The 27667-nt window shown below is 40.7% G+C and overlaps 1 protein-coding gene across 4 annotated transcripts in view; it reads right to left on the bottom strand.

Annotated features, from left to right (window-relative positions):
- Positions 1-27667, bottom strand: part of mtmr4 (myotubularin related protein 4) — a 47057-nt gene that overhangs the window by 5616 nt on the left and 13774 nt on the right. For 3 of the 4 annotated variants that reach the window (XM_008428111.3, XM_008428112.3, XM_008428109.3), the window contains 12 exons: positions 16443-16532; positions 8854-8970; positions 7827-7856; positions 7003-7085; positions 5940-6106; positions 5746-5842; positions 4492-4605; positions 4224-4414; positions 3125-3253; positions 2720-2831; positions 1072-1267; positions 762-947 (listed from right to left, as the gene is read on the bottom strand). In XM_008428111.3, coding sequence (XP_008426333.1) covers positions 762-947; positions 1072-1267; positions 2720-2831; positions 3125-3253; positions 4224-4414; positions 4492-4605; positions 5746-5842; positions 5940-6106; positions 7003-7085; positions 7827-7856; positions 8854-8970; positions 16443-16532 — 1512 coding nt within the window. The remainder of the gene's footprint in view (positions 1-761; positions 948-1071; positions 1268-2719; positions 2832-3124; positions 3254-4223; positions 4415-4491; positions 4606-5745; positions 5843-5939; positions 6107-7002; positions 7086-7826; positions 7857-8853; positions 8971-16442; positions 16533-27667) is intronic. The other variant, XM_008428110.3, reaches the window with a different exon arrangement.

The following is a 27667-nucleotide window of genomic DNA, read 5'->3' on the forward strand; positions in this document are numbered from 1 at the left end:
TTCGAACCCAAAACAGGATTTCTGCAGGTTTCACCAACAAATTTCTGACTTTTTAAGACAGCTATGCGTGAAATTTAAGACCTGCATCATGACAGAAAAGCTCAAAATAAAATTGCATATTTTATACAGTTCTTGTGGTGTCAAGCTTTTTTTTTTTTGAACTGATGTAGCAATGCATTGGTTGGCAACAGAAGTGAGCCAGTGGCGAACATCATCCAGCTTCCTGTTAGCGTTACGTGACTTACACCAAGTTCATGAAGCAGGAAGACAGGTTTTTTTTCTGTACAGTTAATCTTCCCATGACTCACCTAAGTCACCGAAATATTCCAGGAGTTTAATTATTACATTTGATTTAGCTCGTGTTGTAGAGACACGCTGACGCTGACCTGAAGAGACTCCTGGGTTTATTCTATTGCTCTTCCAGGCACTTGAATGCCATTGGCTGAAACTCATCTGTAAATATGTTTTACCCAGTGGGATTGTTTTAGCTTAATCTGTTTTTTTTGATACGATCAATCAATTAATTGTCAGAATGATCGATAACTAAAATCATCGCTAGCTGGAGTTCGATTATTTACTTGAATACCTTAGAGTATTTTATTATCAATCAGTGCGACTTTATAAAGATCTGGCTCATTAAATATCTTCATTCATCTAATATTTTCACTAAATTCCATCAATGCAATCTAAATTTCTCGATTCTTTTTTTTAATTTCTCGATTTCAAGGTGAAAGGGTGGAGAGAGCTGGGTGACCACCCACCAGGAAGGCCTCGTTGAACTCGAACAGGCAGGGGAACTGTTTGAGCAGCTGGTGGACGCAGTCCAGCCACTGCAGGAAGACGGGACACTGCTCGCTCACATCGTCCGCGTTCTCCTGGTGGCCGCACCGGTCCCCGAATTTATGGCCGTAGTCCAGCCAGTCCGTCTCCACAAGCACCTGAAAACCCTGTAGGGTGAAAAAGAAAGTATTTAACAGTGAGGATCTATAAAAAATAACAGTAAAGTATTTACTGATGCATTAAAAAAAAAACAAAAAAAAAAACAAAAAAAAAAAACAAGGAATCTCTTGCCTCCAACGTCCTGTAGTATGGGTCTAGAAGAACTTTGGCCAGGGCTACTATCTGGGGTGTTCGGTCCCAGCCGTCTGAGCAGTGCACCAGGACGGGCCGGCCTTCCCGTTCCACCGCGCCGCACACCAGAGTGGCGGCCTTCAGCATGACCGACAGGTGCTGCAGCCATCGGGTGCTCTCAAGAGCCGACAGCCAGCTGAAACCACGACAAGTGGCCGATTAGACTGACCGGCTGAAATCCACACTAAGTGGTGAGATAATGAGCTTGTAGCACATGGCAGCTTCAGCCTAAAGTGTTTTTTTAACCATGAAGAGCTCACTGGGCGGCGTCACAACTCCACTTAGACAGTCAATCTTGTTTTTCTTACCTTTCATGTGTGATTACCAGTTATGTCCATTAATTTAACGCTGTACACAAACACAAAATTTAAGTATTTTGGTCTAGTTTATAGTGTAAATATTTTAGTATGCCTGAAATAAGACGAGTAGTTTTCTGCTTGTTTTTAGTCAATAGTTCCTTAAGAGTGATAAAAAAAAAAAACAAGTTTCACTGGAAAATTGTTTCTTTTATAACATGGGAAATTAAATAGTCCATCACTTTAACTAATACATTTTCATCAATGTTAAGGAATTACTGACTTTAAATAACCTCCCATATCTTGCTGAAAAGTTAGATATGGGAAAACTTGAAATAAGTTTGTCTTATTTCAAGTTTACTCCAGAAACAGGCTGAAACACTTGGTAAGCCAAAAAAAAAGTATTCAGAGCAAATAGAAGCAGGAAACCTATTAATGAGTGGAACTGGACAAAGAATATAAACATTTCATTTCTACTCCTCAAATCTATCAAAACCACCAGGAAGTGTTTTTTTAAATCAGATTTTATGTAATAGCCTCAATAAAAGTAGGTTTAAAATTAGTACTTTGTTTGATGTGGAAAGCCCCTGAGATTATACTTGATTCACTTTCACTATTAAAACTGAACGTCTTCTAGCTTATCTCCAACTTTCCACACCGAGCGATAAATTTTAGCCACTTTTCTTTACTTTAGCCCAGTTTGGTCAAATGAGTTATTTGTAAAAATAACTCATTTGTAAAAATAACTCATTTGCAACCACAAAGAAACGCTCCAGACACAAGAGGTCTTTTACAAAATAATAAAAGCAAACAAGGTGTCATATTTACGTTTTTGATCGTTTTAGGGTCAATAAGAACATGCCAGTCGTAAACCTGCTCTGTGACAATAAAAACCTCACCAATCACGTAGTAAAGGCCTCTGGAGTATTTATACGAATACATCGGATTAAGTTACTCTACGTTCACTTAGAGTGAATTTTTAGATCATCATAATTAACCACAGAGAGACTGAGCTAAAAACTCAAGAGAAAAAAAACAAGCTTTACAATATGATGTCTCAGCAGCTGGGTTATCAGAAAACCAAACATGTAAACAAATAAAAATTTAAACGGGTATGGATTGATGTGTGCAGACGGACGACGGGTTAGCCCAGCGGGAACAGGAACTGCTGTGTGGCTTCGCCCACATGACGGAGCGGTGTCGCTTTACCGTTAGCATCAAAACAGAGGAGAGGGAGGCGCAAACGAGGGCAGAGCTGCTGAGAGGGAGAAAGGTCAAACGGATCGACTTACTTTCCCGGATCTGGGATCTGACTGCAGACGGCCCGCAGAGCCTGGAAGCTGTTGCGGATGGCGTGGATGTTGGCCATTCCCATAAACATGACTTCACAGTTGGGGTAGTACTCTAAAAATAACAGCACACACACGTTGAAGCTTTACTGGAAGATATAGACAACATCTACATGTATTGGTGCTGTCAATTGATGAAAAAAAAAAATAACTTAATCAGATTAATCACACTCTAGGGATGTTATTAATCACAATTAATTTTCTTGACTTTTTAAGCTTTAAACATTTGTTTAAGAAAATGTTCAAGGGCCTCAAAAGGTGCCCCAGGCTGAACTCTACCGTGCATTGAAGTATTACCATAGGCAGAGTTTTAAGGAAAATCTGCTTTTAACATGCGATCAGACCAACCTTCGCATTCACAGCCGCCACCTTTGGCTCGGTTGGCCACAGCGGCGGTGTAGGAGCGGGCGTCCAGAATCAGCAGCTTCTGGGGAACCGTGCTGTCGTCGCAGCCAGAGCCGCCCGTCAGCGACGAGTCTGAGGGGAAACGGGAAGGACGACAGAGCTGAGTGAAGCCTGGCGGCGGGACGAAGGGGAAGACGAGAAGCAGGGAAACAGAGAGACGCTGTGGACGTCGTGAAGAGAAACAAAGTCAATTTGTAACCCTCAGAGGAAAAAATAAATAAATCAATAATTCCTCCTGATGCCAATCACAAGAGGCATGCCTCCAAAAGCTACTTGTGCTGGAGAGAAGTAATTATTGTGGGACTCCAAGTGAGTTTGCTCGGAGTAAAGCTGGTGATGTGCTGCAGACTGACGCCACCAAATTAAGCCTGAAAGATTCAAAGAATTGTTTCCTTTGCCAATTCTGCTGATAATACGTTTCTAATCGTCATAGAAACTGAATATATGAACGCAGCAAGTTTTGGTTTAAAATTGAAGCACGTAAAATCAAAACTACAAACGCATCTTCGTGTTTTATTTAATTGGAGAGAGAGCAACACAGACAGGTTAAAGTGGAGCCTAACAACACTACATATGACTGAATTTACCATTCAAGCTTTTTTATCCATCATTGCACCAAAAGGTAACTCATCAAAATATTGATCCAAGGTCTAAATAATGCAATAAGCAGAACTGGATTTAGAGGCATTAAACTAAATGGACCACAATACAATATGCATGTCACGCTTTTCAGATTTTATCCATCTTTTCTGCCACTTCATGCTTGCAACGTTTTTGTTTTGCATAAAATGCATCTTTTTTTTGTAAGATAATGCAATTTAGAAACATTTAAAGATATGAAGAAGAAGAATTACAAAAGAAAGGATCTGTTTTCATTGAGCTACTTGATGAATAATTTAACTCTAATGTACTTTGGAGAAAAGTAATGATTTAAATCCAATACTTTAAATTACACAATGGCACAAAATTGTATTCAAGCCCCTCCAGTTTCAAACTAGCTGCAACATGACGACATCTACGGATCCACACACAGCAGGTTTACCAAAATCACTGTCGCACGAGTCGGGAGCCTCCCCTCTCTGCCGGACCGTCGCCGTCCCCTTGGCTCCCGTGTCCATGTGACAGGCCTTAGCGATGGACGTCACCAGGTACTCGTCGTCCGTGTTCCTCCAGCCCCACCAGCTGATCTCGGGCTGGCTGCAGCGAGCGATCACCGCCCCGTTCTTCTGGTGCCTTGAACATGAAGCGGCAGGGTCAAACGCGCTGCCACGTGCAAGCCGCAGACGTCCGAGGCCGCGCCGTCGGCTTACCTGTACACCACCACGGGGATCCTCTTCCAGGACCTGAAGGAAGCCACGCTCTCCAGCTCTTTGTCGGTGATCCAGATGGGAACCAGGAGCTTCTGCGGGTAGCTGGAGCACAACCTGCAGGGAAAGCAGCGGGTCAGGGCTTCGCAGTTTCTAACGCGGCATTAATGCCTCTCAGCCTAACGCCATCTGTCTCCGGTCGCCTCTCCTCTCTCGTGATTCTTTCTCCAGTTCCTCTCCACCTGCTGAGGGACAGACAGGCTGTGTGGACATTAGTAGGGATGAAAGTGAAATGGTGTGCTGAGTCACGGGACTCAGCAGGCTGCAGCTTGTTTAATTAGCTCGTTGTCCTGCGTGTCCGTCTCCCTCAACAGGATGCCCTGTGAGCAGACTGACCTTTCTTCATACAGGATTATTTCTAAGCATCAATTTCCAAACCATAGTTTAAACGAAAGGATTTGGAGAAAACTTAAAATAAAACCCGAGTTTGATAACGCTGGGAACTAGAGGAGCACGATAATCATCGGCCTCATATGAAGAAATTAGGGCGTCATTCTTCTCATTTCCCAGTATGAAACCAGTTATTGTACATTAACATTTCTGAATATGCTATAGTTCATCTTGTTCGTAGATAAAAAAATATATTTTGTTCCAGGAATGATTTAACTGGAACAAAACTAAATTTATGATTTCTGGTAACAAAAAAATGGACGATTCCATCATAATATCCATGGATTAAAACTTAGCGGAACGAGTACATCAAGTTACATTTCTAGAGGAAACAGTGGATCATAAATTTAACTGGAAATATCTTATAAAATATGTAAACCAGAAACTAAGTCATGGACTTCTAAATAAAGTAAAAATGGTTTAGAACCATCAACTCTCCTGACATATTGTTCATCTGTTGTTAAGTCTTGTACATTAGTAATGAGGAAAATTATATTCTATTTACATTGTTAATTTAACATATATGTAAATATAAATTTTATTTGTAATTATTGAAGAGAGAGCAGTTTCATACAAGAGTTTTTTAATACTTTCTTCCCTCTTCTCCCCCGTGTATAGTAGGTGTTGCAAGAGTTTGTGTTTGTAAATTAATGATGTAATTTGTTCAGTTCAGTGAATAAACTGATTTACCTTTTTCAGGAAGCAGGAAGGTTTTCTTGGACTGTTTTTACTGCATCATCCTCTCCATATTTCATCTACACAACATTTATTGCTGCAGCAGCATCACTCACAACCACACGGACGTACTTGTAGTTGCAGTTGATGTCAGAAACTCTCCAGACGTTCTGCGTGTCAAAGCCCATCCTTCTGACCTCCATTTCCATCCTGTGACGCACATGGTCTCCTACACACACACACACACACACACATATAAACATTAAACAGTCCCAAACTGGCAACATTTTCTTTAAACTCGATGTCGTTGGGTTGGTGGAGCCAACCTGGGCGGCAGAGGTGAACGTGCTGGTCTTCATCGTCTGCGCTGGCGCCGAGGCACCAGGCATGGTAGGCCAGGGCGAACAGGTCCTCCAGCCGGGACGGGTGGGCTATGGCCCGGTTCAGGCGCTTCGCCCACTCCTGGCACTGCTTGAATGTCGCAAAGTGGCATCTGTGGAGAATTCATGGTTTAGTTGAGAGAGAACATCTTTGTTTTCAATATCGCTGTGTAGCAGTGAGCGTTAGGAACTAGAAGAAAAGCGTAAAGAAAAGGTTGCGAGATTAATGATCAATTTAGTTAGCAATTACTCTGATTTTTCATTTAAAGTTTTTACACAACATTAAAAATAACATTTTTAAAGAAAAACATTTTACTGCCTAAAATGCAACAACATAGCGTTACTTTAGTTCACACTTGATCATTTGTAGCAAAGGATGAGAAACACTTCTAACATCAGTCTGTGAAAAGCTCGGCCCTTTCTGCTTCACTTATCTATACAACATTGACCGTTTTCTCGTTTCACCAATTAATAATTGGATAACAAAAGTGATTAATAGATTGTTTTTTTTCCATAAAAGTTGTACTGGGTGGAGTTAAAACAATGCCACTTCAGTTTTGGGTACAACACATTTACAAATTTTTAAAAAATTGAATCTTAAATGCAACAGTTGTACAGTTTTGACTTAATTACCGCTCGAAATATGATGTTCTTTCAGCAAATAGCCTGTTTCCACCCTCACCAGTTAGCCAGATTTAGCCGTCTATCTTTAGTCTCAGGTCAAATAAGCAACCGATGGGGAAGCATCAATTTAACAGAAACGTAATGAATTGGATTAAACTCAAGTGCTCTGTCACACATCCTTTCAGCAGCAGAGGGAACGATTAATCAGAAAAACTAATGGGAGAAGTCAGTTGGGTTTCTCACACGGAGCTAAAACGAGACAGGAGTACATTGTTGGATTTAATATAAAAGAAGAACAACAGTAAACTTTTGCACAATGTTTAAACATCCACCGCCAACACTTCAGAGGCCGTCTAATATGAAGCGACCATCGTCTCCTTTCTACCTGACGACTTTGGAGTCTTTGCAGATGATGTGCAGCTGGAACATATCTCTGCTTTCCACACTTTCTACCAGCCTGAGCGGCACCTGTAGGGGGCGACAGAGAGCACATGACATCAGCCCACAAAGCAGAGAAAACGTCTGAACAGAAACCATCACAAATTTCTCTAAAAACATCTAGACCTGCCACAATAAAGTTTAAATTGTCCCAGCAATTATTGTAATAAATGATAAAAAAAATAAATGAATAAATAAAAACAGACCAATACACTTTAATTTGGTAAGGAACACCCAACAGCTGCATTAATTGGAAACATTTACACACTTTAAAAAGCAACCAGAGTAAATAAAATGGAAATAAAAGTCACTTACAGTCAAAACCATAAATAAAACTGACTATGAAGTCTCTATAAATAAAACTGCCCTTCAAAAAATATCAGAATGGAAATTATGGAGCTCGTTTTAATTTATCATGTAATAAATTGATTCATTGCTTATTTTTGAAAGGTTTAAAAATACCAACAGTTTTTTTCCCCCTCATGTCCGACTCTGAAGTGTCAAAAAAATCAACTAATAAAACATCACAGCTGGGAAAATACTTAAAACTGAGCATAATTTATAGCCAGAATACCAGCAATCAAAAGAAAAATAAACTTCAAGATTATTCCTGAATGACAATCTGGCAGAAAATTAAAGGTTGATCACCAGCACTCAGCTGAATGTAAGAGGCACTTTGTGTTTAGTGCTTCATAACCACACAGAGTGAAGGGCTGAATGACAGCTGTCTAATCTGTGACAGAGGGATGTGTTTTATCGTATTGTACTCACAGAGATCTCATTGTCCACACCAGGGTAGGTCTACAACACAGAGCCACCATGGAGCACAGACACACACAGAGAGAGAGAGGAAGGGAGGGAGAGGAGACACAAGACAGGAGGAAATGAGAAAAAATAAATAAAAAAATTAAACCCCAAAAAGCTTAGAAGACAACACGGAAATGAAGAGTTAAAAAGAAAAAAAACAACAAAAGAGTGCAAGATGAAAGCTAACCGAGTGGACGTGCTACTAGTGGCACATGTCCAAATCAAACATGGATCATGGTGAGAAAGAAAGACAAACAAAGAGGGTGAGCAAAGGGCAGAAACGGTTTGGGAGGATGGGGTGAAGTTGTGAAAGGACATGTGGGTGAGAGGTTGTGGCTTGCTGGCTTTCAGACAGAGTTCATCTGTGCAGCTGGGGGTCAAGGCAGGAGTCTGAGTGGTTGGGTAATCAGTTGTGCGGGCCCGGTTAGACGGTGACTTATTCTCTTTCTGAAGGAGAATATTTAAAGCCCAGGTGGTCGGGGCTTCACTCTCCACCGTTTCCAGAAAACCGAACCCTTGTGGAAAACTTGACCACGATTTGGGAAGGAGGAGAAATCTGACTGCCAGGGAGAACAAACAATACGCTCACTTGTGTTTGAGCAAGGGCTTGACGTCAACAGGAGTGGACGGCAGCGCCAGCAGGGGCCGGGCTTTAGCACTTGGATGTCACGTTACACCCTCTTCGCCGGTAGATCAAAGGAGAGCCTGCAACTCCTGCGGTACGACGTTGCTACAACAAACTACGCCAAAACCCCCCGGTTTACAGAAAGTCCTCCGTGTAAACTCCTCCGCTTCATTCACCTCGTTAGCTCGGCTGTGCGTTTATAAAACACTGGGGTGAAAGGGAGCAGCCTGCGTGCGTCCAAACTGAACACTGAACCCTCCTCCCCGCCGCTATTGGCCTCCGCAGTGGCGTGGCACTGCAGACGCTCGGGTTGTTTGTACAGAAGCAAACAAATCCTCAAGCTCCTCCGCCGAGACGGGCACTCACGTTGATGACAGAGTCCTTGAACTTGATGTGGAGTCTGTAGTTGGAAATGGCGATGATGGCTTCGTCGGCACGGCCGAGATATTCCACTCCTTCCCCCTGAAGAACTGGGAATGGTACCTGAGTGAACACAAAGGGATGTTGGAGCGGGTTAAAAGCCTCATCGCTGCACATGTTCGCCAAACACTCCGTTACATCTACTAACATATCAAAGTTTTGACGGTTTAATTTTCCAATTCACTCCTTGGGTTTCCGCAGACCAGAGTGATGTCAGGGCACCCAGTTGTTCTTGTTTGACACGCGTGTTTTACAGCTTCTGCTTATTTGGACTTTGAATTCAGGTCGAATCTATGGTGAAATATTAGAGTCAGGCTCCCTTTATTCATTTTTATTACAAGAATAAGGATTTTATGAGAGCTTCCAACAGGAAAAACAGGAAACTAAAACGAAGAATGTTGAACATTTTGTGAAGTTACATTTTAGAAACTGTTTCATAAACAAGGAAATACTTCATCTTTCAACACGTCAGCATCAAATTATCATCAGTAGCAGGAGCTTGAAATGAAAAATTTGTTTATTTGAGTCATATCGAGATAGACCAGCAACCAGGTGGAAGAAAATTCTCTGGTTTGGAAACCAGAATTAAACTTTATGTGGCATGACTTTTTTTTTGTTTTTTTACACAACCTTTTGGAAAACATGTAGCATTTCTACTACTCCCATTTCACTGAATACTTCTGCACGGCTTTGTGTTTCTGTAAAGCAAAACCTCCACTAATCAAACCAAAGACAATAAAGCCGACTAAGGTGTCCCATTAGACCAGCCTGTAGTCTTACAGAGGAACCTTTGTGAGCGCGAAGGGCCTGTAGCCGAGCCTGAATGAGCCGACAAACAAGAGGCAGGGCTGCCGGACTGGATCCCAGGCCTTCCATTAACATTCTTACTTCTACTCATTTTATTACAGTCTCAGCCAAGGCCTGGTTTTGGCTGCAGTACGACACTACATTAAGGTAATTGGTTTCTAGAAGAGGTCAATAGAACTTTTTTTTTTTTTTTTTGCCTTCTTACTTTTAGGCAGGGAATTATCTCTAAAAGCCGAGCCGGTGAATGTGACACACAGTTACATCTGCCAACTTCAAAGTAATGGGATAATCTGAAGCTTTCAATTACCTTCACATGGGTCGGCTTCTCACCTCCCCTTTCAAACAATTGTTAGTTCAGCGCTGAATGTTACTGGAGGATTAGAAATCGCTGGAAAGCTCACGGAGGCTTGTATCGCTTGGGTTCAGTCTCTTTTAAACAACTTTTGCCGTCATTGGGGACCGTGAATGGCAACTTAGATCTTGTTTAGTCTCTGCTGGCGAGGACAATGGCGTTGCTTGGAGACAACATTACCTCATTCTGCAATAGCATGTATTGCTGAGTCACACAGAGCTGGAGTGACCGGAGCACGATAAAAAAGACTGCATGCAGCGAGGCAGATGGGGGGATTATGAGAGAAGTCAGGCAGAGCAAAACTGTACTGCATTAATATGACCACTACTATTAATTATAATAGATTTTACTTGTATAGTGCTTTTCAGAAACACTCAGACACTTTACAGGAATTAAGCAAAATTACATGGCAAGTAATTTCAATTTCAAAGTATGGCAAGCAAAATCATAAAAAGGGGAGGAAAAAATGGATACGAGATATGAAAAGTCTCCAAAGAATGTAAAATAAATTGTTATGCATACTGGATGGTGTTTTATTTAGTTTGTTAAAGTTGTGCGTTAGAGAACCCCCTGACGTCTGCTCTGCACCTGCTTCAGGTCTGCAACAGATCCTGCACCCATCAGTCAGTCCAGACAGAGAAACAGAGTCCAGCTTAACCTGGGAAATGGAGCACATAGGGCTCTGCAGCAGAACATCAGAGCCAAATATAGGCAGCAGCAACTCTCTCCCCCCCCTCCCCCCCCAACGCAACACAGGATGGGGAAATATTAAAGATAAAAAATTCATTAGCATTTCAAATGCTTTATTTTTTTTAAAATATAGAAATAATACTTGTACTAGACTAGCTTTGAAGTGACTGAAAATGAAAATGTTCCTGCACACAAGCAGAGCCGGTGTCGGGTTTTCTACATATTGTTTTACAAATTCTTCCAGACTCACATTTTCAAATTTCTCAACACTTCTGTAGCAAATTTGAAATGGAGGAAAACAAAATTCCACTATGGATTTACGACAGATATTTCTAGAGCGATTAAGCTTTGAAAAACTAGAAACAACGAAAGACGGATCGTTGTTTCAGTCTTTCGGAATATTCCAAAGGGAAATTAAGTAATTCATATTATCAAAGCATCTTCAAAGAGTCTTTGTCGATTTTGATGCAGTGGGCTGGAAGGGCTCTCCAGTAGCAGTCAGTCTCGTAACGGCTGTGAAGAGGCTTGTGACTGAAGACTGTTGCTGTATGACATCATGGTCGTCACGAGATGCCAACTTGCAGAGAAGATTTTTATTTTTTTCAAAGTATATATTTATGCTTTTATTTCTCATCAAAATATATATTTTTATATATTGATTCTTTTATTATTATGTAAGATATATATTTATTCTTTTATATATTTCTACTTTTATTTTTGTATTTATTCTTTTATATATTTTATATTGATTATTTTATTTATATGTTAGATATATATTTATTATTTACTTTTATTTATCAAAATATACATTTTATTTATATATTTATTCTTTCATTTATTATTATGTCAGTTTTGGTCCTCCATACTGTGCAGGACCTGGGTTGATGAGCAGGTGTGAGTAGAGGGAGTGGAATCAGACTGTGAAGGGATAGAGAAAGTGGCAAAAGAAAGGGGGGAAGATTACAGAAGGGAAAACAGCCAAAATACAAACACAAAGGAGTAAGGAGACTAAAGGAATCTAATTAAACTATAACAAAGGAAAATAACTAGAAACAAGAAATAAATATAACTAGAATCACCAATGAAGAACAGAAGTGGAAAACAAGGCAGAATTAAATGGAAACAACTAAGGAACACCAAAAGAATCTGAGGACGATGCTGGTGAACAGCAGCCTTGGTGGACATTGGCAGCAGAGCGGGAACCATGGGGACGCTGGGGATGCGTCCCATCCTGACTGACCTCTTGAGCCTTCTCGCAGGTCCTGTAGACCTCCCAGCCGACCTCCTGAGCCTGGCTGGGAGGTCGATGGGACCTGCGACACTGGCAGTGGAGCAAGTACCTGCAAGTGGCAAAGTAGGAACCGGGAGGCCGATGGGACCCACAGCGAGGCTCCGGAGGCTGACGGGTCACAAAACAAAACCCTGGAGGTCAGCCGAGAGACCAAAGGGACTCGCCACAGAGCCCTGGAGGTCGGCCAGGAGACCGACAGTACACACAACGAAGCCCTGGAGGTCAGCCGGGAGACCAGCGGCACTTGCTATGAAACCCTGGAGGTCAGCCTGGAGACCAGCAGGACTTGCTATGAAGCCACGGAGGTCGGCCAGGAGACCAATGGGACTCGCCACGGAGGTCAGCCAGGAAACCGACGGGACACACAACAAAGCCCCGGAGGTCAGCCGGGAGACTGACAGGAAACACAACGAAGCCCTGGAGGTCAGCCCGGAGACCAGCAGGACACACAACGAAGCCCTGGAGGTCAGCCGGGAGACCAGTGGGACTTGCTATGAAGCCCTTGAGGTTTCATAGCAACCTGCTGGTCTCCTCTACTCTTTCTTCCTGCTCTGCATACACGAAGCCTCCTTTTTAATTCCTTTGGGATTTGGGGTCAAAGTTCAGGTACTATTTGGGTGATTCTTTTTTTGTGGCAACATTCCATGTCCCCATGTTTTGTTTACAATTATTTTTTGTAAAATGTGCCAAATATTTACAACAAAGTATTTTAATTATACATTTAGATGTTTGCCAAGTATGAGCTTTTGGAATGCTAATCATCTGCCAATACCTTGTTGCCATGGTTACACATCACAACAGCTGTCTGAAAGCAAAAAATAAAATAAAAAATCTGAGTGTAAAATTCCAGAGGGAATAATTGTGCAAACACGCATCGCCTCAAGCAAAAACACACAACAAAAGTCTTTAACAATAACTAATCAGAGGTTCTCCAACATGCTGCTACGTGCCATGTGTCGCAAGACCAGAATAAATTCAAAAATAGTTTTATACTTTTTCAGACTGTTTACTCAAAACCTGCTGATATAAAATAGAGACAATCTGCAGTCTCACATTTTCAAAGTGTTGGTGTCTACAGTGAAATGATACTGTAGATCGATAAAATGATCTGCAGTATCGAATAAAATGAAAAGCACGGCACACAAGCGTTGTTGCAGCAACATGGCTGCCGACAGCTGGCATTAAATATTAACGCATGCGACTGAAATGCGATTCTGCAGCCGCTGAATCCGATTGTTTCTCTGGTGTGGGGAGACACCCAACATGTCCTGCCCAGATTGCCATAGTTAACATGCTGTACAGACTGGGAGCTGCATTTAAACAAGCCACGCTCCAAAACGGGCGCATGAGTCACTGGCAGCTGGCGAGCGCAGCATTAGATACTGTGTCACGTTTCCTCTACGAAGCCTTTCAAGCAGCAGAAACATGAACAGAAAAAAATAAAAAAAGAGGGGGGGGGAGAGAGAGAGAAAAAAAAAAACAGGAGAGGAAGAGGGTGAGAAGAATGAAACAACCATGAATAATGCGCCGACTAGCAAGTCGTGACTTCCGGTTCAGGCAGCCTGCATGTCAGGACATGCACACGCTGCTGCTGCGAGCGAGTGAGCGCATGCCGAAATGTGCAGACTCAGAGGAGGGAAGGCAGAAAAGTATTAAGTAGGCCAGGGGAGGTCTGTCATTTTATCTGAGGGGGAAAACTGATCCATGATGGAAGTGAGTGAAGACAATCAAGAGAGACAAAAGCATATCACCCTTTAAAAAAAAAAAAAACTCTTTTAATCCACCTTATTTTTAGGAAGGTGGGTTATATCACCTTTCTAAAAAAATAATGGCCAAAATCAGTTTTTAACTAAAATGATTTTAGCCAAATTTATTTATTTGCATCTTTTCTTCCACTTTGCACAAATGTTACTTATTTTACCCAAGGTTAGTTTTGCACGGGTGTGTCTGCTGTCTGGGGATTTGTTGTGTTTACTTTGCATGGTTTTCTACCATATCTATCAATATGTTGCTAATAATCAATAGCAGGACATGTGACGGAAAGAAGAGACACACGAAAGGTTAGATAAAACACCCGACTGCATGTGTGAACGCAGATCAATGAGAATAATTATAAAGCTTTTACCTCCTCAGACTGATACCGACCTCTCTCGCTTTCACTGGAAGGCCTTTCAAAGCCGGCCACTTTAGAAATAAAAACTCCAAACAAGCCGATATCCCCCTTCAATCCACTGGAAATCAAGTGGAAATGTCATTCCATTGAAAACCACAAAAAAAAAAAAAAAAAGCAGCAGAGAGTAACCCAGGGCTGGGCGGGTCCATCATGGTCTCTATGAACGCGATGCTCGGCTCCATTAACCAAACACCCTAAAAGCACAAACACGACTCCACAGGGAGAAGACAGTAAATTACCCATCGTGGTTTTTCAGCTTCATCTTCACCAACAGAATAACCGATCCTTCTCGTCTCGTCTTTGGCAGCTGCCCCGTTTTGTTCTCATTTTTTAAACCTCTGCAGATGCTGTTTTAAGGGAGCAGGAGGATGATGGTGTATTTCTTAAAAAGCCTCAGAAACGAACATCAAAGGTGGCATATTTCAGCTGTTTATTGTTACTGGTCATCAATTGGAAATAACCAATTACTTTAAAGCAACTGTATTATTTGAATTAAACCAGAATTAAAGATGAATAACTATTATATTCATAAATCTGGTTGATACCATTCATTAATTTGGAGGCGACAGATGTCCAGCTCCAACCAGTCACCTTCAAACTCTTCTTCCCCAGAAATGTCAGAGTTTGTGCTTCCTGGCTAAAAAATTATGGCTGCATTTCTTCAGTAGAACCGGCTCTCTTCTTCATCACTTCATCTAGCTTCTTCCTCCAAAATTGCAAATAAATCTCTCAAATCGTCGCTGAAATCTTCATAACTTCCTGCGCTTCTGTGTACTCAACCTTAGTCGTTTACGGTTTGATTTACCCTGAATAGCGACACTTTGCATTTATAGTATTCTGTGAGAAATACTTATTATTAAAAGCTTTTGTGTACACAGAATGGAAGCACATTAGTTCATTTTAAAAACATTTTTATGTGGTTTTATCGTGTCACTTTAGTGTTGAACAATATGAAACAGGGAATTGGACAAGAATAAAAGCTGAACTTTAAATGAACACAAATGTGACAAAAAATGACGTGCAGGAAATTTATTAAGACCCACTATTCAGTCAAAATAGTTAGGAATACCATTAAACCCAAAAAACAACAGATGACCCAAAGCTGAAAATGCTCAGAGAAATTACTTGGCGACCTGAATCAGCAGAGCTGTTCCTTACTGGATGATCAGAAACCAAATAACCTCTGTATTCAAAGGTTTTCAGATTGATGTCACACTGATGCTGAAAATGTCCAAGTCCAATCATTTTGAATCCTCTTACCATGCTTTATTGTAGCATAATACTTTTAGAGAAACTGGGGTCAGTTAAACTCAGTATAAATAGGTCAAAGGGCCACAAAAAATGGAGGTCAGAAATCAGCGACAAAGGTCTGCAGAAATCAGCGACAAAGGTCTGCAGACCTTTGTCGCAGACCTTTGTCGCTGATTTCTGACCTCCATTTTTTAAATGGAGATTTAATTTTTTAAATTTTTTAATCTGTGCATCTGTATTAAAAGCATTAAGTCCTATTCAGAGCAAATATGGGCTCAAATACCTTCGTTTAAAAAAATAAAAAGTTTAAATACCTGAGAATGTGAAAGCTGTGAAACTGAAGTTCTTAGAAAAATAAAAAAGATAAGACTGATCAATTTTTACCTATCTGAGTGACAGCTGGCAGCTCACTCATAATCCTGTGTGTGATGCGCAGGCATTCACCGCCCAGCCAAAAATAAACTGATCAGATTATTTTAGAAAACGGCTGTCCGACACAGCAGCAGAACAGATGTAACGCCATCACTCAGTGATGTCATGGCTTACAGTAGGAGGAGGCAGCATTTTACTAGACATTGGTGCTATGTGTTGCTGTTCTTATAGTGTTGTAGGGTAAACATGCTGCTAGGAAAAGATTTTAAAGAGTTCGTCAGTTTAAAAAGCGGCATAAAAAGCAGCATTTCTTACATTTGTAGGAATGTTTACACAAAAAACATAAAAGTCACATCTCAGACTAATAGAACAAACATGATGCCTGATCGGAGTAAATCAGCTGGATTGAAATGCAATTATTTTTTCATTAACCAGGTTGCCTCGTTAACCTTTTCTTGTGTTAAGCACAAAACAGACTAATGGGGATAATGTCTCGAGTAGTAATCTTTAAATGCGAGGCCCTTTGCTCTGCTGAAGCATCATGTTGACAAACAACAGTTTTTCCAGCCAATGTGCTTTATGGAAAGTAATCAGCTCACCTGCAGACTTTCATCCTCCTTCACCAGGTCCTTCTGGGGGAACAAGTCCTTGGCCTTGATGTACTCCAGACTGGGAGGCCCCTCTTCACCCTGGTAAATGCACAACAATGGATGTAATACTAGTATTCACAGTGATGGCAAAAAATGACAGTGAAAACAAAAACACCACCACAATGACAGTAGGTTCAAATATTAAGACTAACCACTGAAAGAGGCATTTTCCTGGATCGTTAGCCTCTGGTGGAAAACGCTCCCAGCTAATGCACAGCAGATTAAAATCTGACTAAAAATGTAAAATAAACTTATCAAGTTTAGTTGTATTGCAGATTTCAGCAAAAAGGCAAAGTAACATCATGAAATCATAAAGTCACCAAATGTCAAAGATGTTGATCAATGTTTAAGTTATTATGGTTCAAAGCAAATCAGAACAGGTGGGTTTTCCAGGTTTTTGAATCAGCTGAATGCTGCTTCTCCATGTTTGGTTCTGGAGATGCACAGCAGAGCAGAACCAGAAGACCCGAGTGGTCTGGAAGATTGATACTACAACAGATCTTTAATGTGTTTTGGTGCCAAGCTGTTCAGTGACTTATAACCACATCGTCATGGTAACCAACCTTCATTGTTATAACCTGAGCAAACGAGAGCATGTAGATATTAAATGGGTGGAAATTACCTACTGACAGAAAGGTAATCTTTTAGGCAAGGTTTCCTCCCTTCTGTTTAGAGCTCAGTTTGAATACAAGCTTTTTTTTCAGCACTCAGCATAAAAATGCTGAGTGCTGATGTTTTCTATATTTCTACTGCATTTAGTTGTAGAGTGTGTATGACTGAAAAGAGAAATTGTCACTTTATGAGCATAATCATCTAAAAAAAGCAAGACTGAAACCCTCCTGGCAGCTGATGAATCCAAAAAGCAATACAGGGCTTATGAGGTTCAAGCCCAACGTAATGGATGGGTTACTAAAATTAGCCTGCAATTCTTCAACTGGAGGCAGACGGGAGAAAAGGGGAAGAACAAAAAAAAAAAAAAAAAAAACAGTAAGCGCTGTCCTTTTGCAGCCAAGGGTACTAGAGCCCTACTCAGGCTGAATGAACACTTATCAGGTCACACTTTAAATCCTTGGAGAGAATAAAGTGATTGCACTGAAGCACCTGCATTGGGCCTTTATTTTCTTTTAATTGACCGACAAGAGTTACATAAGACTGTTTCACCTCAGCAGCTTCCAGGAAGTTAATCTCTACACTGTAATTCGGTTCATTTGAGCATACAGTGAACATGTTTACCCACTTCGACTGCTGCACCAATGCAATGCAGGTGAGACCACATCTTTGCAATTCCTTCATGCCACCAGAACGACAGTCCTTGCTTTGTGCTTTTAATTTTAAAGATATTGCGTCCCATGACAACACAATGACACCAAATAAAAGAAGAAAGCCCTTGACGATGTCAAACCTTGCAAAACAAAAGCCTCGTTGATAATGACCATCATCGAAAGCAGCTAATTAAACCACACAATACGCCAGAGGTACGGACAATGTAAGTTATAACCAGATAGCCAGAGGATGTTTTTTTAACCTGCATGACGCAACACTTCACATTTACGGTATTGCGCACAAGGTATTCATATCCTTGATGCTCTTCACATTTTGTAATGTTGCAGCAAACTTGTTAAATAGAGATTTTATGCAACACAAACACAAAGTAGAGCAGTGTTTCCCCAGCGCTGGTACTCAGGGCTCACTGCCTTGCATGGTTTAGATGGTTCCCTGCTTTAACACGACTTGATTCAGAGGATTGCAGTTCAACAAAAGCCTGTTCAGCGGCAATCAATTGAAATGAGGTGTGCTGAAGCAGGGGACGTCTAAAACATGCGGGGTGGAGTGGCTTGAGGACCAGAGTTTAAAAAAAAAAAAACTGAAGTAGAGCATAAGTGTGCAAGGTTTACCTCAGAAAACTCATCCAGCGGCCCGTCGTGTTTTTGACTTAAAAAATGTTTAAAATGTCACTTGAAAATAATGCGAAGATAAATAGGTGAACACCAACTATAAAGTCTTCAAAATGCAAACATTTTAAAAACACTTAAAGCCTGGTGGGGGCATAAGTAAAGCCTGGTGGCCCTCCAGGCTTATAGTACACTGGGGGAAACGGCGAGTGTGAAATGGAACGAGAATTAGACTGGATTTTTTTTTTTTTTTAAATGAAACGCAAGTGTGTGGGACATTAGTATTTACCCCCTGTGTCAATGTACTCCGAGTCCGTCTCTGCCAGCTTTGCATAATGTAAAGACTCATTTATCCCCATTCTCTTTGGAAAACAGCTTAAACTCAGTAAGATCGGTTAGTGTGCGTCTGTAAAAACTATTTTCAAGTCTTAGCTCAGATTCCCAGTAAAAGTTGGGTCTAAACTTTGACTGGGCCACCCTAACACATATCTATGCTTTGATTTAAACCGTCCTGCTCTAGCCCCTGCTGTATGTTTAGGCTTGTTATCCTACTGGAAGGTGAACCAGCATCCCAGTCTCAAGTGTTTCACAACCTTTTAAAAGGTTTTCTCTACATCATCTTCCAATCAACTGGCTTCTAGGGGAGGATTGTTCATTGGAGGTGATGTCCAGTGTTTTTGGAGAAGCAGCTTTCAGATGATTTTGATGACAAAATGGAATGTTTATTGCTCGTATCATAACTAGTTACTTTTACGGCGCCAAGCCTTGTTGCTGAAATGTGCCGACTTGACTTTTCTACTGCATGTAGTGTTTTTCCTGTAGGTGAAATTGCTGGGCTGGTTAAAAATGCCAAGAAAAAAAAAACAAAAAAAAAACAGATTAAATGTTTTTCTCTTATTTTGATGAGTATTTGAAAACAGTTATTCAACGTCACACAATTGAGGCGAGGGTAAACCCTGGCTTTTACTGAAAACACTTTAATGAAGACATTGTCCTCTGACAGGTAAGCCCTGGACAGACTTGTCTGGAAACCTGATCTAGACGTAGGGAGTCAACAGAAAGCAGGAGTGTCAACTCTTGATGGAGCGTCCTCTGCTCCTTTTATGTTGTAACCGATGGCCGACTGTGGGTGTGGGAGAGATTAAAGCCATAAGTCACTACACGCAGTAAAAACGTAACTAAACAAAGCTGTTCTGCCACATCTTTTACTAAACGGTCATACTGATGGCAGCTTATGGAGGTTAATGCCAAGGCTGTGCCACACAGACGCTTATACTTTCTGAAACATACTGCAAAGCTAAGTGCTTTCTGACATTACTGATGGCTCCATTGACTCTAAACACTGGCCTTACGTTCTCTATAAAACTACAGAAGATGCATTCAAGGTGAAGGAGACGCTGGGAGTTTTGTTCTGGTTAAATGCTGCAGCGTTTTATTCCTGGAGGGTGGAAACATTAGAGAAGCTAATAGTTTGGATCCTATGTTATTAGAATAAATAACTTATTCCTCATTAACTGCGTCTCTTGTCACCGTTTATACAGGATTTTTATCAACATTTTTACCAAGCATGCTCTGATAAATTGACCCCGATTTCCTCACTTCTGGGAGATCAGTGATTGGCTGATACTTGAATGTAAAACCGATCTCATCTGCCTCTGCAAAGATCTGATGATCAGTCCCCTTTTTCTCTGCTGTGAGAGAGTATTGACCGACCGACCCAATTAATAACAGCCATGTGACTAATTCAACTCCTATTCTTGACAAGTCAGAATCAGAAGTTCAGCTAACTATTGTTTCCAATTTGTTTGACTTCTCATAACTGCAGAAATGACTTGTGAATGAAACTGCTCAGACTTTTGCGCCTCATCAGTATTTCCCGTTTCCCCTGAAAGCAGGTGGATGGTGACAGTGGCCATCAATCAGGAGCATCCTCAGAGATTCAAGCCATTACACTCAGGTCTCACCTGGTTCCTGCCACCTAGATGCAGGTTTGCTTTACCAGAAAGGTTTGCTCTAATCTCACCCTAAGGAAATCGATGCTCATCAGTTCAGAAGAGCATCCATGTGGTTTCTTCCAGCAATCAGAGCGACACATCCTCACACGCGAGCGCTCCAGTGTTAATAAGCCACCAGCTCCCTTGGCTCTAGTATGCTTTCTGCTGAGCCACACTACAGCACTTGGCACCTGCTGCTGAATTACGATATGGAGCGACCCTGACCATGCGTTCTGGTGAGAGCCCCGCTGGAACACGGCGTACTTTAAAGACACAAGCAGACGGAAATGAGTCGCTGCTCCAGATGAAACCTAGACAAGGTGGTTTATCAGTAGGGCTGAGCTTTTATCATATCATTTATTGGGATAAAGTTCATATAAGAATTTTGATTTATAGTCATCAAGAACATTTTCAATTAAAGCTGTAGTATGTAACTTATTTAAAATATTTTTTTACATATTTGTTGAAATTGTAACAGTCATGACAGTATGAGACAGATGACCTGTGATAAGTAAATAAATCAAGCTCTTCTGCCTTTTCCCAGTGCTGACTAGAAATAACTAATAGGAGCCAGGAGGCGGGTCTTAGCACTGTTAATCATGCTTGTGTAATCACTGCTCATCACTCTCTCTGCTAAGCTACTACTTCTTCCCGGTAGCAGCTGCCGTGAATCCTAAAGCTAGTTATAATGGCCACCGATGATGGCAGATAAACATTTCTCCTTTAACGGCAAGATATCTCTCTGCCATACACAAGGTTGATTGACAGCACTAAGAACGGGCTCTAATTGGTCATTTTTCACCTGGAGCGGTGGATTTCTTCGGACAACAATAGCAGCACTTGGTGGAGGAACTCTCTTTGTATCAGATTGTCTCATTTTACTGTCACAATATAGTAACAGTTTTAATAAATGTGATTTCTTTAATAAGTCATACTTCAGCTTTAAGGATAAAAAAAACAAAAAACAAAACAAATCTGTACAGTCATGATTTTTTTATTTTAATCGACTGCAGGTTCAATAAGGGTATCAATAGATGTCAAACTTGGATAAATGCAGTTACTATGTGCAGTTTAGTGGTACAAATCACTTTTTTGTGCGACTTCTGTCCTAAATAATGTTTTTCAAGAGTAATTTTTGTGTTTGTGGGGCCATTACTGCTGTGTCATGCAGTCACTGCCACCCAGTTACATTACAAATGAAGTAATAGTTCTTATCTCTTATCGTCACAATAATACCACAAAATATTGTGATAAAACTACGTCCACATCGTCCAACCCTATTTGACGGTAAAGATTGCAGAAAAAAAAAAAAAGGATTGGCAAGCTAAAAGGACACATGACTAGCAGTATTCATTACACTGAAACTAAACTACAAGAATCTGGAGATTTTCAGCATCCTCATACCTTTCTAAAGAGAGCACAGCTGTTCAAACTCTGCACTCCTAAACAAACACATGCAGCACACGGCTCTGTTTTAGTTTATTCCTCCCTAGAGGGCTGCAGATAAAGTGGCTTACAGTAGATTAAAGGGAAACAGGGATGCTCCGACTTCACACAAAAAGATGGAGCACAGCTCGTCCTGCGGCCGGCGGTGCTTTTTGCTTCGTCACTGCTGTGAGCCAAAACGCCCTCCCCAACCTGTCTGAGCGGCGCTCGGAAAGCTGGAGACGACAGCCGTGTCGCGAGCGAGCCTCGATGCGTTACAGTTATAACCGCCACTTTGCATGTCATGATAACACGCAGAGCGGCAGCAGTCAGCGCAGCGGCAGACAAGATGCCGTGGCGAGGCGAATTAATGGCGTCTGAAAGGCGGCTGTGTTTTTATTGACTTACGATCCAAACTGATGTGATGACGGTGCATGAGAGAGAAACGGAGGAGGGATAACTTCTGCTCACGTTTAGTTAAATAAAAACAAAACCGTCAGGGAGTTTGGGACGTCGCAGAGGTAGGATAGTAGTTGGAGGAGACGAAGAACTGGCACACATTTCACTAATAGGTGTCTGGTTGCCATGGCTACAACCAGCACTTTTTCAGAGAGAGTCCCTCACTGTAGCTTTTGCAAAAAATAAAAAATACTCTGCCTTTGCCGGATTATTTACTTAATCTGGCTTTGTCCCAGAGTTGTGCAGATTAGAGAAGCACAAAGCAAAGGTGACCTCTTGAATTTTTCCTGGCAGCATGTGCTCAAATATCTGATGTTAACTGTGAACCGATGGGTCATTTTAAATGAGGTACATGTTGGCAATGAAGTTGTAAATATTTAAAAGAGCTTTAAATAGATTTCCAGGTACCTGGAGCAGTGATGTTGAGGAGGGCTGCATGATGCCAATACAAGGAGAACAGCAATACTGTTGGTGAATATTAAAAAAGCTATTTTCATTGTAATTAATTTGTTTTAGAGATGAAATGGTTGTCAACTAATTTAGTAAACAAATATTAAAATGGAGTAAACAGATTCTGAAATATGGCATTTGCTGAAACAAGCTCAGAGTAGTAATTAAGCCAAAACTGAACAAAAAACACACATTTTGAATTTCAGATAAAAAATAAAAACTCCATCTAAAAATATGTTCTACACAGAAATTCTCAAGTAACAGTTTTAGCTTCATCCAGTTGAAATTATTTATATTGGGCACCTTGTGCTGTCCATATATACACACCGGATAAACTAAAAAAAAAAAAAAAGTGAAAATGGAGAGCTTTTCACATGCACTTCTTTAGCTACACATGCAACCTTTGCTACAAATAAACAACAGCCGTACACTAAGAAGTATGACTATTACATTTTAGGCAATAAAATATGATTACTTATTTTTATTTGCATCTTTTAATATATTTCCAGTACTGTATGAAAAGACGAGTGGTTAAAATGAAAAATCCGCAGAACAATTATCTTATACCAACAGATTAATTGATAAACTAATAATTTTAAATTATTTGCAACTAAAATAATTGTTGGTTGCAAAAAAAAGGCTTGTGTATCTGTAATAATGTGTTGCCTTTTAACAATAGTAGAAATAACGTATTTTTTGGTTTTAAATAAAACCTATTAACTAATAAAACTGTGTAATATAGTTTAACTTTATCTTGTGACAGCATGAAGCTGTGATTGTTTCCTCGCGGTTATCATACCGTTTCAGTCTCGCATTGGCCCAAACAGTCGGTTCAACATATCCTACATCTCAAGATGCGACGGGTGCAAACAGAGAAGGAATGCCATAATTTTTCCTTTATAAAAAAAACCAACGGATTCAGGATCAGATGCATCGGATCTGACAACATTCCAGCATAAAGTTCAAGATGAAAAGATGGCAGATGAAACTCTCCCATCATGCTCCTCTGTTTTCTCTCCCCCATCTTCTGTGGACAGATGAATATTTCATAGATCATCATGTTCTAAACAATCAATCCCATTTTGTGGGATAACTTGGGCCATCCTCCAAATACTACTGAGGAAATTGGTCTTAAGGATAGCAAAGTTAATATTTTCATACTTTTGATAAATATACACTCCTGGCGGTCAGGAAGCTAAATTGCTAAAATGCGTTTATTGCGCTCACTAAACTGCGAAGTATTCACTCAAACCTGATTATTATGCAATTCAAACATTTCCACGGTCTTCAAACATTTAGGGGAAAAGATAGGTTGCTCTTTGGAGCTCAGTGGTTCTCCGATGGGATGAAACCAAGTCCAGGAGTGACCGGTCATGCATGCATTGCAGTTCATTCGGCAGGTTTTGGCTTGGTGGTTGAGTTGAACTGTATTAAGTCGAGTAACTTCTGGTACAGATCATTTAGCTTCAAGATGAGCCGTGAAACAGGTTCACAGTGGAAGAACTTGACTGGCCTGGCTACAACGAAACAGAGCATCTTTAGGGTTAAACAGAGCAGGTCCAACATCAGTGTCTGACCTCACTGATGTGCTTTCTGGAGGAATGGTCAAAACAAAACTAGGGCTGCAACTAAATTATTCCAGCTATTGATTAATCTATTATTCTGGCAATTTTCTTATTCAATTCTTTTGAAATTCCATGTTACAAATACATTAAAAGATACAAACAATTCAATTCCTTTTTTAAGAAAGAAAATAAGCATTTTATTGCCTAAAATGCAATAACAGTAATCCTTGAATGAACACTTGATTATTTTTGGCGAAGGATTCCAACATGTGAAAAGCTGAACCCCTGATGCTCAACTCATCCATGCAGTGTAGGGTTGAGCGATTGATTATTTTTGGATTAACCGATTAATAATTGGGTAGGAAAAAGTGCTTAATAGTTTTTTTTGGTACCAGGTGAAGCTAAAACTATGCCACCTGAGGCGCTTTGCGTTCAAAATATTTACAAAGATTTGTTTTGGTTTTCATCTTAGATGCACAAATGTATATATATTTTTTGGTACAGTTTTGGCATAATTACTGATTTAAGTATGCAGTTTCTTTCAGCAAATGGCATTTTTTGAGTCTGTATACACCAGCTAACGATTAATTGATTCAACCATTATTTCATAATAGATTCCTCACAATTAATCATTTCAGCCGTACACAAACCCAAACCTTCCCGTAAGAGCTGAAGTTGTTAAATTTGCATGGGGTGGCGAGACATAATAAACTTGTCGATTTGTGTGTTTGTGAAGGCAAATGAGCAAATATCCATCCATCCATTTTCTGCCACATATCCGGGGTCGGGTCGCGGGGGCAGCAGCTTCAGAAGGGAGGCCCAGACTTCCCTCTCCCCAGCCACTTCTTCCAGCTCCTCCGGGGGAATCCCAAGGCGTTCCCAGGCCAGCCGAGAGACATAGTCCCTCCAGCGTGTCCTGGGTCTTCCTTGGGCTCTCCTCCCGGTGGGACGTGCCCGAAACACCTCACCAGGGAAGCGTCCAGGAGGCATCCTGACCAGATGCCCGAGCCACCTCAACTGGCACCTCTCGATGTGGAGGAGCAGCGGCTCTACTCTGAGTCCCTCCCGGATGACCGAGCTTCTCACCCTATCTCTAAGGGAGAGCCCAGCCACCCTGCGGAGGAAACCCATTTCGACCGCTTGTATCCGTGATAACTTTTAACAATATTATAATTTTGATAGAATACAAGAAACTGAGTTCTCCTGAGCCGTCCCTGCTGCATGCCTGTAAACTCTTTTTGCAAGGTGAAGGAGTGTTATGATTGTGTACAAGTGGGTTCACAGGTATGAAAATAGTGCAAGAAACGACACCTAAAGCCCATCTCCAAAAAGCTTTTGGTTTTACTTGATTCGTTTAGCTAGCATGAATAATTTGATTACAGACATGGAAAAATCAAAATCAATTCAATTAGATGTTGTAGCTCCATTTAGTGAGATCAACATATTGTACATGGAGCAGGCACAGACGCTTGGTTTTTCCCCCCCGTCACTGATGGATGACGACAAGGATGGGGATGATTAAAACTCTGCAGCCCTTCCTCCGACGGAGGAGACCGACAAGCCTGTGATTCATTTAGGTAACAGAGGATGTGGATACTAAATTATACAGACAGTGACGCAAAAGAAGAAGTGCCGACTCAGCCATGCCACAGACATATTTAAGACTGATCATAAATTGTGTAATGACCGGCTGCATTTTCTTAAAGAAAACAAGAGAAGGTAGGCGATGCTGCAGCTTCATCTATTGGACTTTATAAAATGTTTTCTCAGAAATAAAAGTTGGAATACAGAGCATCTCCAAAACACCATCCAATCAAAATGCAAAGTAATGTGATTTAAAGTTCCTGTCTTTAAATCAAAGTGAGTGAAAGATTCCCTGATCTTCAAAAGGACAAACAAAATGTACATTTAATCTTATTTTTAGGGATATTTGAACAGTTTTGTGCAAAAACCTTGAAAGTTTTGAGGCTCTCTAGCCACCTGTACGAGAAACACTTCAGGGTTCAGTTGCAAATTAGAAGAAAAAAAAAAGTTGATTGTTCAATCAAGGCTTCAAGAATCAAAACACTGATAACCTAACCTCATGTTTACTGTAGCAGTCCTCTTGTAATATTCCAACTTAAGTGATTTTTTTTTTAGAACTACAGAGGCTTCTAAAAATATTCACCCTATTAAACATTTTCATATTTTGTCATGTTAAAAGAAAAAAACAAAAACAATGCAGAGCATTTCATTAAGAGGAAGGAAGATGATTTTTTATTTTTTTTTTAAAAAGTGAAGTGTGGCAATGTAAATTTAACCACCAACATATAGTCGTCCCCATGTGTTGGTGGGGACACTTTTCTTAACTAAAGACATGAAATCTCATGAGTGAGAGTTGGTGGGACGTTGAGTGCAGACAAATGCAGGAAAATCCTTGAACTAGACCAGTCAGACGCTGCAGGGGACTTGAACCTTGAAAGAAGGTTCAACTTCAAGCAGGGGAAAGACGGCGCTACGATGAAAGGTCTAGAAAACACCTGCAGCTGTAATTGTGGCAACAGCTGACTCTACAAAGTATTGTATCAGTGTGGCGGAATACAAATCCAAGCCACACTTTTCAGATGTTATTACATCTTTGAACACCAATTTTCTCTCCAGTTTTACAAATAAAGTATTTTGTCTTGGTCCATCACCAACTAGTTTGTAATAATCAAATAAACAGATGTCCTGGTTATGATTTGACTAAATCATTTGTAGATTTTAATGACTGTTGACATGCCTTTGAAAAACATGACTTTTCAGATACCACATGTTGGCATATTAGCATACCAGCATACTTACCTTCAGTATGCCTCAGAACATCAACTTAAGTTAAACTTTAGACATTAAAATTCTAACATATTTTCCTTGTGAAACCTCTGAGTCACAAGATGTTTGTTCTGCTTTATCCTACTATTACATTACCCTTTGAATAGTATAGCATGGGACAATGTAAGAAGGAAAACATGGAGGCCCCAGATGGCGAGTTAAACAGCAGACTTGCTGAAAGTTACAACGGTCAACGAGGTGTAAACGTTAAAAACAAGCATCATCTTATTCAGCTCCACAGACGTGCGGTCACACCGTCCTACCTGGAAACTGATATTTGACCTTTGTCTAGCTTCATCTCGACATTCAACAACAGAAGCACACCTGCTCCACATCAGTCTTCCTCATTTCCTCCAGAGAGACCAGCTCTAGCTCTCCACTGCAGCTAGTGTGGCACATCCTGTTCTCACTCTGGGCACAAACAGTTTGAACCCGACCTTCTCTGGACCAAACCTCGGCCACTTAAAAGTGCACCAAAGTAGTTATTCATCGTCTCTTTGTTAAAAACACGCATACATTAGCCAAAGTTGGTGTTGGTT

This window comes from Poecilia reticulata, chromosome 14 (assembly GCF_904066995.2).
Source record: "Poecilia reticulata chromosome 14, P_reticulata-male-v2, whole genome shotgun sequence".
In the NCBI taxonomy this organism is placed as follows: domain Eukaryota; kingdom Metazoa; phylum Chordata; class Actinopteri; order Cyprinodontiformes; family Poeciliidae; genus Poecilia; species Poecilia reticulata.